The 12,914-nt window shown below is 48.7% G+C and overlaps 1 protein-coding gene across 2 annotated transcripts in view; it reads left to right on the top strand.

Moving 5' to 3' along the window:
- Positions 1-5,938: 5,938 nt before the first annotated feature.
- The window catches only part of TET3 (tet methylcytosine dioxygenase 3), a 120,888-nt gene continuing 113,912 nt past the window's right edge, over positions 5,939-12,914 (top strand). For both annotated transcript variants that reach the window (XM_028741116.2, XM_028741117.2), the window contains exon 1: positions 5,939-7,310. In XM_028741116.2, coding sequence (XP_028596949.2) covers positions 6,996-7,310 — 315 coding nt within the window. In that variant the 5' untranslated portion in view covers positions 5,939-6,995. The remainder of the gene's footprint in view (positions 7,311-12,914) is intronic.

Consider the following 12,914-nt stretch of genomic DNA (forward strand, 5'->3'; position numbering starts at 1 on the left):
TTTGGCACCAATTGGCCGACCATGCCCAGGAGAAAGGCCTCTGGTTTCTTCAGGAAGGTATATTTAAATACCTTTTTCATTTCATTATATATCATCTCCCAGAAAGCCTTAATCCTTGGGCAGCCACTCATGTCATGTGCATCCAGCAGTTCTGACTTACATAGAACACTTTTGACGAACGATGAAACAGTTCCCTGCTTTCTGGCCCAATGGCTTTGAGTGTGCAGCCTGTTCTCTAAAGCAGGGGTGAGAATCTGGATCCTGCCAACAGGAGTAGAACCTTCTTGGTCTTGCTCTCCCCCTCTGTTCCTCTCTCTTTCTCCCAGCCCCCCCCCCATCAAATACACCAATCCAAGTTTGACAGGTGGGTGGGACTCCGCACATGCCAATCCCCTGATGTCACAGTGATGGCTGCTGGCCAGTTTTTGTCCGCGCAGTTGGAAAGCAAATGGTGCAGGCTAAGGCACAAGCATGTGTGAGTGTGGTGTAGTGGTAAGAGTGTTGGACTAGGACCGGGGAGACCAGGGTTCAAACCCCCACTCAGCCATGAAGCTCACTGGGTGACCTTGGGCTAGTAACGCGCTCTCAGCCTAGCCTACCTCACAGGGTTGTTGTGAGGGTGAAATGGGGAGGAGGAGAGCTATGTTTGCCACCTTGAACTCTTCGGGGGAAAGGTGGGATAGAAATGTAACAAGTAAACAGCAAATAAGTGTTGATGGCCAGCTGAGTCTAAAGTATTTACTGTTGTTGTTGGCACTGATCTGCCTTGGGAGACAATGAAGGTAAAGGTAAAGGTACCCCTGCCCGTACGGGCCAGTCTTGACAGACTCTAGGGTTGTGCGCCCATCTCACTCAAGAGGCCGGGGGCCAGCACTGTCCGCAGACACTTCTGGGTCACGTGGCCAGCGTGACAAGCTGCATCTGGCGAGCCAGCGCAGCACACGGAAATGCCGTTTACCTTCCCGCTAGTAAGCGGTCCCTATTTATCTACTTGCACCCGGGGGTGCTTTCGAACTGCTAGGTTGGCAGGCGCTGGGACCGAGCAACGGGAGCGCACCCCGCTGTGGGGATTCGAACCGCCGACCTTTCGATCAGCAAGCCCTAGGCGCTGAGGCTTTTACCCACAGCGCCACCCGCATCCGGGAGACAATGAAGTACCTTCCTAATTTAGTCAAAAAGATAGCACCGAGACCTTCAGAACATGAAAAGTTACAGCACTCTGGAATAAGATGCCAGTGAAGGGAAAATGCCTTTTAAAAATCTGCCTCTTGATTTTGGTGATGCACAAAATCGCTTTGCTGGGGAAATAACCAAATACAGTAGTTATTTCCCCAGCAAAGCGATTTTGTGCATCACCAAAATCAAGAGGCAGATTCGGTGGAGTTTCACTGGTCTGGTAAATGCATTTTAAAAGTTCCAAGCTGTGGCTGCCCACTAGGTGGTGCTTTATTTCAAACTCGCTTTCCTGACGCGAGTTTAATTAAGTGCTTCAGCTCCAGAGCCTGACAGACTCTGGAATAACACAGCTCTGTCCCAGGATGGGAGTGAAGCGCTGCTAGGCTGGAAGATGTCTTGGAGTCAAATGTTTTTTCCTACCCAGATCGGTGTGATGAGTTAAATATTTTTTGGTTGACTGCTGTCCACATGGTTAATCTGAAAGTAAGGAGACTCATGCTCAGAGGAGCTGGTCTTCAGGCCAGGGAAAGCTGGCTGCTCCTTTAACATTGAGGGCTTTTTAAAAATTATTTTTACAATCTGGAGGCTGCTATGCATACTATTTGTTTAATGAATTAAGAATCACTTCCCACAAAACATACCAAAGTGAATAACAAAAAACAAAAATGCCAATAAAAACATCAACACTAAAAAAATGTGTAACTGATGCATAAAGAACTAAAGGGTTTTATTGTTGGCAGCCTGTCAACTGTCAAGTTATAGCATACGAATTAAGGGGGAATCAGCAAATATTACATTACTGGAAGAATGGCAGATGCAAGTAATAGACTATATGGAACTGGCTGAAATGACCGGCAGAATCCGAGATCAAGGAGAGGAGCAGGTGGAAGAGGACTGGAAGAAGTTTAAAGTTTATCTACAAAAACATTGTAAAATTTATGAATGCTGAGGGCATTAAAAATGAAATGAAGGGGTTTAAGTGGTCAAGATAAATAGATTATAAAGAGAAGGATAAAGGCTTAAGATGAATAGTCAATGATCTTGCTGAACTAATTTTTAAATTGGAATACAAGAAGGGAAGGCGGGTGGAAGTAAATGAGAATAAGGTATTGAAAGTTATCAAAATGAAAGAGTGTTCTTTTTATACTAAACTTTTTTGTTGTATTTTTCTTTTTCTTGAGCGTTTTTTCTATTGGGATTTTTTGATGTTTGTTCGCTGTTGTTTTTCTCGTGGTTTTCTTTGTTGGGTTGTTAACTTTTTCTGGAAATCTTTAATAAACATTATTATAAAAAAAAAGCAAATATTACATTACAGGTGCAAGCTCCAAAGGTGTGTCCGACCTAATGCCTTGATGGGAAAGCTGATCAAAGAGCTGAAAGCACTGAAAGGGCATCTAGGTGGCATTGGTTTTGTTGCTGGTGACTTTTGCTTTATAAAGGTAAAGGTAAAGGATCCCTGACAGTTAAGTCCTGTCGCAAATGACTCTGGGGTTGCGGCGCTCATCTTGCTTTCAGGCCGAGGGAGCCGGCGTTAGTCTGCAGACAGTTTTTCCACGTCATGTGGCCAGCATGACACTGGTGAAACCAGAGTAGCGCACGGAAACGCCGTTTACCTTCCCGCTGGAGTGGTACCTATTTATCTACTTGCACTTCGATGTGCTTTTAAACTGCTAGGTTGGCAGGAGCAGGGACTGAGCAACAGGAGCTCACCCTGTCACGGAGATTTGAACCGCCCACCTTCTGATTGGCAAGCCCAAGAAGCTCTGTGGTTTAGACCACAGCGCCACCTGTGTCCCTTTATACATGCTTTATACAGTATGTTAAAAAGGAAGGAACAGACTCATGGACAGCTCTGGAGGGACCTGTTTGGGTAAGACTAGGACTACGTCCACACCAGACATTTAAAGCACTATCAAAACACTTTTAACAGACATGGCTTCCCCCGAGAATCATAGAATTGCAGAGTTGGATGCAGTAGGGTCATGTGGGGCGGCCAGAGGGGCGCTTGCCCCAGGCACATTTTTTGGGGGGTGGGCGCATTTTATTCCTTGCCACCCTGCCAGCCGCATGCTGCAGTGCCGCTGTCTACCTGCAGCCCTTGGCAAGCGCAACAGGCATGCTCCCAAGTAGCGCACTCATGCTGCTCTGCCAGCCGTGCCCTGCTTTGCGATGCTGCAGGGCTGCCCGAGGAGGATGCAACAGACATGCTCCCTTCCTGTTCAGGGCACGTGCCTGTTGTGTCCTCATTCAGCTTTGCTGCATCTCGGGGCAGCATGAATGCACCCTTTGGGTGCATGCCTGTTGTACCCTCCAAGGGCTGCGGGCAGGCAGGGATGCAGCACAGCCTTGCTTGGTAGGGGGTCAGCAGCGGTGTGGGCTGGGCATGGGCTTCATTCACCCTTCATGCTCTGCCCCCTGCCCCTGGGTGAGTGCTCCCCCTGGGTGCACAGCCACCCTCCTGCCCCAGGCACCACCACAAACGCTATGCCGCTAGTTGGAAGGGACCCTGAGGGTCCAAAGCCCTGCATGCAAGAATCATAGCTAAAGCATCCCTGGCATATGGCCATCTAAGCTCTGCTTAAAAACCTCCAGTAGGGAGTTCACCACATCCCAGTACAGTGGTACCTCGGGTTACAGATGCTTCAGGTTACAGACTCCGCTAACCCAGAAATAGTACCTTGGGTTAAGAACTTTGCTTCAAGATGAGAACAGAAATTGCAGAGTGGTGGCGTGATGGCAGCGGGAGGCCCCATTAGCTGAAGTGGTGCTTCAGGTTAAGAACAGTTTCAGGTTAAGAATGGACCTCTGGAACGAATTAAGTACTTAACCCGAGGTACCACTGGGTCAGAACAGGCTTCCTCAACCTCGGCCCTCCAGATGTTTTGAGACTACAATTCCCACCATCCCTGACCACTGGTCCTGCTAGCTAGGGATCATGGGAGTTGTAGGCCAAAAACATCTGGAGGGCCGAGGCTGAGGAAGCCTGGGTCAGAATCTACTTTCCTATGATTTAAAATGGTTTGCGTCCTCCCCCCTCCGGAGCAGGCAAAAGCATGCTTACTCCATCTTCTGTGAGGTGGCCCTTTATATATTTGAAGGCAGCTATCCTATCACCTCAGTCTCCCCTTTTCAAGGCTAACATTCCCAACTCCCTCAACCATTCCTCATGAGGCTTGATTTCTCTGGGAGTTGTAGTTAAGGGTGCTGAGAGTTGTTAAGAGACCCGTGTTTCCCTCGCAGAGCTACAATTCCCACAGTGGTTTAACTGTCCTGAGGGAACTCTTTGAGAATTGCAGCTTTGTAAGGAGAACAAGGTGGTCAACTAGAAGCGTTACCAGATGACAAGAACCTTGCTAGATCCTCACCCTCCTACTCACTGGCAAGCAAGCCTCACAGAGCAGCACAAATCAAGATGCAACTGATTTAACTGCAGAGTGTGTGACAAACTCCTGTACTGCTTGTTGTTGTTTAGTCGTTGAGTCGTGTCCGACTCGTCGTGACCCCATGGACCAGAGCACACCAGGCACTTGTTTTATGAGATACGTAATACAGAACTACGGTGGACCTGTGACGCTGTGTGTGGGCGTAGCTGGGGGTAAATCCTGGCTATGCCCATGGTGATGTGCAGATCATGTAACACACAATCTCCTCTTCTGAGCAAAACTTTTATTTTTCTTGATTTTTCACTTACATTGTATGTATTTTTGGAAACAGCCATGCTCCCCTCCCCATACACTTCATTGGGAAAGGGTGCATATGCCTGGTTAGAGACTGCCCGAACCTAGCATAAAACCCAATAAGAGTCTGCTGGGATCATCCCAAAGGCCCATCCAGTCCACTTGACACTGAGATGGTCAAGGTGTGATTGGACGGTACCACTTTAATCTGCAGGTGGGGAGAGGGGAGACCTGTAATTGAATGGATGCTCTTCCAACCCTCAAAAATTTCAGACACAACCAAGTAATATTCTAGTGGCCAGGTTACATCTTTCCCCTCTGATATGATGCTACTATTCTGTCGTGCATGAAGTTTAATCACTTGAGCCCCTCCTGGACGGCTGGAGTGGCCCAGCACGGCCACCCTTTCACTCCTCCCCCCTTTAAAAAGCCCCTGAAAGCTGCGGCCCTTTGCCCCTTTCCAATTTAGGCAGGAGCAGAATCCCTTCGCGCTCATGCCCAATAAGGGCCCTGGTGGGTGCACGTGTGAATGGCTCATGCGGGAACAGGCTCGGCTCTTCAAGAAGCTGAAGCATTTCTAGAGCGCTGCCACTTTCCGGAGCGCGTGTGTGGCCCGAACAAGTTTTTAAAATGCCCGTCGAGGGTCCTCCGGCTTCCTTTCCTCCTCTCCCGCGAGAGAGGCTGGAAAGCGCGGCTGAGGCGTCTCGTGTGAAGGCGCCGCGGGGCCGGGGAGGGGCGGCTGTGGCCACGCGGTTGCACCCGGGGGACCCCTGGCCCTCCCGCTGCCTCGCCAGCAGCTCCTTCCCAGAAGCGCTCGTCCGCGGCCGGGCCCCTTCTTCCGCGCCGCGGGGACCCCCGAGGGCAGGAGCGGGTCACGGAGCTGCAACTTGGCGAGCCCGAGGCGCGGCCGGTCCGGAGCCGCGCTCGCCCCGCCGCCAGTGCCGCGCGCCCCCCGTCTGGCTGGCAGGCGCGGGCGGGCGGGCGGCGCTGAGTCAGCCCCGCGCCGGCAGCAGGCCGCTTGCTGCTCCCCCCGGCCCGGCCCAGCCCCCGCCCAGCAACCGCGGGGGGGGGGGGAGAGAGGCACCTCCAGAACAAAGAAGCAGCAGCAGCAGCAGCAACGTGCGCTTCCTCCTGCTCCGCCGCCTGCAAGACGCTTCCCTCCGAGCAAGCTGCAGGCGGGGGCTCCCGGCCCCCCCCCGCCCCAACGGGCCCGATCCTAGCGGTTCCCCTTCCCAGGAGGAGGCGGCAGCGGCGGCGGCGGCTGGTGCTGGTGGTAATAAAGGGCTCCTTTGTGTCTTGGGCGGGGGCGGCGTTTGGAAGCTCCTTCTGGGGGCTTGACCAGCCGAGAGACTAGTTTGCCCGAAACACAACCCCCGCTTCTCTCTGGCGGAACGGGAGTCTTTTAGAAAGCAAAAGGAGAAGGGAGAAAAGTTCTCTCAAGCTTTGCCTGCGAGGAAGATCCTTCCACCAGGGAGTGGATTCCCGCCGGGATCTCGCGTGGGGGTGGGGTAGGGTGGCGTTTCTAAAGTTTTTAAAGGGCGTTCCCAGGGAAAAGCTTCCTTCTCCTCAAAACAAATCCAAAACGACACTTTTAAAAAAAATTGCTGTCTTGGAAACCCAAGAGTGCTGTGTTGCCACCAGTTCGATGTGGAATGAGCTTGGGCTGACGTGTGTCTCCAACCTTGATGTGCATATGGAGGGGGTGCTGTGAGTAATGGCCCCCCACTCCCGCCCCATTCCTCTTTAGAATACTTTGCTGAGGAAGTGCGACTTTGGACCACCAGGTGTGGAGCCTCGAACTGAACTCTTTCTTGATACTCACCCTGTCCAAAGTGCTTTTCCCTCCAGGATGGTCCATGTTCAGAGCACCTCTGACCTCTGTTGTCCTAAAGATCCCACCATTTGGGGGTGTAGCACCCTGGGAAGAGAGAGAATATCGGGAAAGAAATGTAGATGAAGTACAGCAAGGGGAATAGTATATCTTTTTTGTTGTTGGAGCGAGTTGGACTCATTAGGTAACCCAAATTATTCACCAAGGTGTTTTTGAGATCTTTGTTCTGAAGAGTACAAAGTCTTGCACAGCTTCATGACAGGGCATCACCCTAAACTGGGTCCATTGCCGTTCTCTGCCACTGCAAAGTCATGAAAAAGGTCTGTTTAGCGCCGCCACTTAGCAGCACCCTGGAGGGGGCCTGTCACTACCCTGACTTCAGTGAGATGCTGAGCACAGCCAGCGGTGGCTTCCCAACAACAGTGCAGAATGAGGGCTGCATTGGTGTGGACTCTGCCTCCCAGTCCCGGAAGAAACGAAAGCGCTGTGGGCTCTGCACACCTTGCTTAAGGAAGGAAAACTGTGGGGCTTGCACCCATTGTGTGAATCGAAGAACCAGCCACCAGGTCTGCAAGATGAGGAAATGTGAAGCTCTGAAGAAAAAGAAACTGGGGTGCATGAGAGAGGTAAGTGTTCCTCTTCTTAGATGTTTGTTTGAAGGGATTCCTTCTGTTGCCGGGAGCCCCGGGACCCTTTGCAATATTGAAGAGGATGTGCACTCTTGGGTTGTGCCCAGTTGCACATGATCTGTGAGATGTGGCTCAGCTCCCACTGTGGCACTGGCAGAAGTGTGGATCTGGGGCCACCTGTGGGTTCCTTGCGTACTTTCAGATGCTCCTTGAAACTACAGTGAGGAATAGTGTAGGGCAGTGGCTGATGAGCGAGAGGCTTCTTAGGAGTAACCTGAGAGACAGCCCACTTTTCAGTGTAAACTTTTAATGTTTAAAAAGAAGTGGCTGCTATCCTCTTCTGCAAGTGACTGTGTTCAAAGAATGGAAGGGGGGTGAACCAGAATGGACCAGAATTTGATTCCTGGGTGGGATGCATTTGGACCAAGGCACTTGTCTGCAAAAGGGTGAGCAAACTAGAATTGTGGTTGACTATAGAACATAGTTGGAAGAGCCACAGCTGCGTGCCATTTTGAGGGGTCATCATGGGGTGCACTCCTCTTACTGTGCTCTGCCTTGTCAGTCTCCCTAAAAACATGTGTCTTGAAATGGTTGCTTGGACTGTATAGTTGGGCCAAAACCCTCTTGGGAAAGCCTCTAAGTCTTAGAATGGTAGAGTTGGAAGAGACCACAAGGGTCATATAGTCTTAGCCCCCTGCAATGCAGGATTCTTTTGCCTAATCTGGGAGTTGAATTCACGGCACTGAGCTTAAGAGTCTCATGCTCTACCAACGGAGCTATGCTTGCTTTCTCACTGCCCAGGTGAGTGGTGGGAGCTTCTAGAGAGCAGCTGCCTGCACTTCAGTCTGGAAACTGTAGCTCATAGCTGGATACTGGGGTACCTCGGGTTACAGACACTTCAGGTTTCAGACTCCGCTAACCCAGAAATAGTACCTCGGGTTAAGAACTTTGCTACAGGATGAGAACAGAAATTGCGCAACGATGGCGCGGCAGTAGTGGGAGGCCCCATTAGCTAAAGTGGTACCTCAGGTAAACAACAGTTTCAGGTTAAGAATGGACCTCCAGAATGAATTAAGTTCTTCACCCGAGGTACCACTGTACCTTGAAAGCATCCGCTGCCCTTCCTGCAAGTGAATGTTTAATAAGGGATTCTGTCCGTATAATGGTAGTTGTTACATCATGGTTAGCAATTAGACACATGATGTTCAGCCAGATGGGAGGTGTGTCATGAATTGCTAGTACCATGACATAACAGCAACTCATGTGGGTGGAAGACTTTAAGCTGCTTCCTCTTATCAGAGTATGGGAAACTGTAGAAGCAGCAAAAGCAAACTACGCTGCTGCTAAATGCCGCTTCTAAATGAAGGCAATGCACTTTCAAAGTTGATTTTACTGGATAGTATGGTAGCACATGCTGGAGTTCATTGCTCTGTGGCTGCTTTGCATGTGATTCAATGTTGAGATGCGGCCATGGGAAGTTGTAATTTGCACAAGACTCTTTTCTGTTCACTTTTTTCCATGCGAAGGAGCCCTCCGTGCCAGTGTTAGAAATTAGTCAGGTGCATTTTGTGACCACATGGAGATTTCTGGATGCCAGGTTGCAGACTGACATCTCCATCTGGCAGGTCCTTCCAGCTTCCTTAAGCAAGTAAGCAGAATAACTTATTTATTGCATTTATATCTCACCTTTTTCTCCAAGGAGTACGTAGTTTACTCCCCTCCTCAGTTAATCCCTACAACAACCCAGTGAGGTAGGTTAAGAGGCTGTGACTGGCCCAGGGTCACCCAGTGAGTTTCATGACTGAGTAGGGATTTGAACCCTGATCTCCCAGGTCCTAGTCCAACACTCTAACCACTACTCCACACTGGCTTCCTGGAGTACCTCTGCTATGGGGCAGCTATATGAATTAATAAATAAATATGGGGAAAGCAAAATGTAACTCAGAGAAGGATCTGAAACATTTTCCTTGAAGCTTGAATTTGTTTTATTCTGGATTATTTTATTTTATATTTCAACGTGTTGTAAACGGCTTTGAGATTTTTGCTTTAAAATATAAAGCAGGATATAAATGAAATGAAGAAGAAGAAACTTCATTGGTGAAAAAATGGCACCTAGACATTCTGTTGAGGCGACCGTAACCTAGGTTTAAGATGCCATTTGGTGATTAGTTTATACTTCTGAGTTTCTAACACTGCTCCTTGCCCAACAGAGCAAGTTGTTAGTGATTGTTAATTTCTCTTCATGGAAGGTTAAGAGGTAACACCTCGGCCACCTTCAGCATCTGGCTCTTCTTGTAATTATTATTATTATTATTATTACATTTGTTATCTCAGGTGTCAAGGTAAAGAGATGTGTCTTCAGCATTCACCAAAAGTCATATAATGAAGGTACCAGAGGCACCTCTGAGCAGAGTGAATTCCGCAGCAGGGGCTGCCACAGAAAATACCCCCCAGTGGCGTAGCGTGGGGGGTGCAGGGGGGCCTGGCCGCACCGGGCGCAACATCTGGGGGTTAGGGTTAGGGGGCGCAAATCCACAGGTTAGGGGGCGCAAATTACTTGCCTTGCCCCGGGTGCTGACAACCCACGCTACGCCACTGCTACCCCCAAACTTTGAAGGAGGTAGAACTACTATGTGGGCCTCCTCCGCTGTGCTTAACACCCAAGAGAATCTGTAAGGAAGGAGGCAGTTTTCCAGCTATTTGGAGCCAAAGTCACTTTGGGCATAAGCACTTTGAATTGGGCCCTGAAATGAACTGGCAACCAATGCAGCTGTTTTAGAACGAGGCTATAGGAGGCAACCCCAGCCAGTTAACTGACCACTACGTTTTCAACCAGTTGAAGTTTCCAAGCCATCTTCGAGGGCAACCTCACATAAAGCACATTGCAATAGTCTAGTCTGGAATTCATCAAAGCATGGAGTACCATGGCCAAGGCATCTTAGTCCCAAAGGGGCTGTAGCTGACGAAACAGCTACCGCTGCAAATACACATTTGTAGGCTCCAGTGACAATGTTGGAACAGGAGTACCCCCAAGCTATGAACCTGTTCCTTCTGGGGGAGTACAACCCCATCCAGAACAGGCCATCTTCCCATCTCCTGGATTTGAGAACTTGGAGCACATAACATCTGTGTCTCTTCAGGATTCAGCCTCAAAGTTTTTGCCCACATCCAGCCCATCATTGCCTCCAAACACCTGTCTAGCATCTCAGGCACCTCTCCTGATTCAGATGGAACAGAGTTGGGTGTCATCTACATATCTGTGACACCACACTCCATATCTCCTGATGACAGCTCCCAGAGGTTTCATATGGATGTTAATGATAGGCAAGATAGAACCCTGTGGGACACCACAGGACAACTCCCATTGATCGCATTGGACAGTGCCCCCCCATCACTATTTTCTGAAGTACAGTGCTCCCAACCCCCTTCTCCTTGAGCTGCTCCGTTATACTGTGGTCAGTGGTATCAAAAGCTGGGGAGAAGGCATGAAGAACGAGCCAGGTCCCACTGCAGTCAGATTAAAATGTATCCCATTATTCAGCCTCCTCCAAGTGTGCTGGAATCTGGACAGCCACCATCTTGAGTTGTTGTTGTTTAGTTGTTTAGTCGTGTCCGCCTCTTCGTGACCCCATGGACCAGAGCACGCCAGGCACTCCTGTCTTCCACTGCCTCCCGCAGTTTGGTCAGACTCACATTTGTAGCCTCGAGAACACTGTCCCACCACCTCGTCCTCTGTCGTCCCCTTCTTCTTGTGCCCTCCATCTTTCCCAATATCAGGGTCTTTTCCAGGGAGTCTTCTCTTCTCATGAGGTGGCCAAAGTCTTGAAGCTTCAGCTTCACGATCTGTCCTTCCAGTGAGCACTCAGGGCTGATTTCCAGTGAGCACTCAGGGCTCCAGTGATTTCCACTCAGGGCTCCAGTGATTTCCAGTGAGCACTCAGGGCTGATTTCCTTAAGAGTACTCAGGGCTGATTTCCTCTTGAGTACCTTGCCCCAAAAGGGGAATATTAGCCACTGTGTGATAGTGGCTTAACCCTTCCGGGTCCAGGCACATTCCTATAGACTTCTGTTTTTGCATGCGGACAAGAACCTAGGCAAGTGAATCCTCAGTTCTTTTAGGCAAGAGTAGATGTGTTCGAGACACAACCAGGCATGGTGGAGAGAGAGAATGAGAGAGAGTGTGTGAATGAATGGAGCCCCTTAACTTGTTCATTTGCATATTCTAAAAGGCAACTCCTTTGATCTTTTAAGAGAGGGAGAGAAAGAAAGTTTTGTGGTTGCCATGCACAGAAGAATGGTGCATGCTGAAGGATGGTTGTGTCTGCATGAGGCTGCACTGTTTTTTTTTTTTATAAATAATATTTATTAAGAATTTCCAAAAAAATTAACAACCAAACAAAGAAAACCACAAAAAAAACAACAACAGACAAACATCAAAAAATCCCAATAGAAAAACACCCAAGAAAAAGGAAAATACAAAAAAAAAGTTTAGTATAAAAAGAACACTCTTTCATTTTGATAGCTTTCAATACCTTATTCTCATTACTTCCACCCGCCTTCCCTTCTTGTATTCCAATTTAAAAATTAGTTCAGCAAGATCATTAACTATTCATCTCAAGCCTTTGTCCTTCTCTTTATAATCTATTTATCTTAACCTTCATTTCATTTTCAATGCCCTCAGCATTCATAAATTTTACAATGTTTTTGTAGATAGACTTTAAACTTCTTCCAGTCCTCTTCCACCTGCTCCTCTCCTTGATCTCGGATTCTGCCGGTCATTTCTGCCAGTTCCATATAGTCTATTACTTGCATCTGCCATTCTTCCAGAGTGGGTAGATCTTGCGTCTTCCAATGCTTTGCAATAAGTATTCTTGCTGCTGCTGTAGCATATATAAAAAAGGTTCTGTTTGGGGCTGCTGTTAAAGACTGTTCTTTAGTTGGCTCAAAGTATGGGTCCAGAATGCTATTGGGAACCTAGCAAATGGATATACAGTGGTACCTTGGTTCTTGAACTTAATATGTTCCAGAAGTACGTTCAGCTCCAGAAACCGTTTGAAAAACAAGGCGCAGCTTCTGATTGGCTGCAGGAGCTTCCTGCACTCAAGTGGAAACTGCTTTGGACGTTCGGCTTCCGAAAAACGTTCCAAAACCAGAACACTTACTTCTGGGTTTTCAGTGTTCGGGAGCCGATTTGTTCAACAACTAAGCCATTCGAGAACCGAGGTACCACTGTAATGCCACTCTTATATTATCAACTACATTACTTCTGGGCTCATTTTTAAAGTGCTGATGGTTTTAATGGCCTGGGGTCAAGTCAATTTTAAGTGTCTTCTTTGCCTAAGCCATGAGATTGGAATTGGGTGTCCTGCACCAGCTATGAGGTGCAGGACCTTTTATGAGTGGCAATGCCAAAACTTAGTAGGGGTCCCCCTGGATAGATCAGTTGGGTCCCCTCTTTTCCTCCTTTTAGATGCACTTGAAAGCCTGCTGTTGCAACTGTTGTTAGTTGCAATTGTATTCTGTTTGTAATACAGTGGTACCTTGGTTTACGAACTTAATCCGTTCTGGAAGTCTGTGCTTAAACCAAAATAGTTCTTAAAC

Source organism: Podarcis muralis, chromosome 7 (genome assembly GCF_964188315.1).
Source record: "Podarcis muralis chromosome 7, rPodMur119.hap1.1, whole genome shotgun sequence".
NCBI classification, from domain to species: domain Eukaryota; kingdom Metazoa; phylum Chordata; class Lepidosauria; order Squamata; family Lacertidae; genus Podarcis; species Podarcis muralis.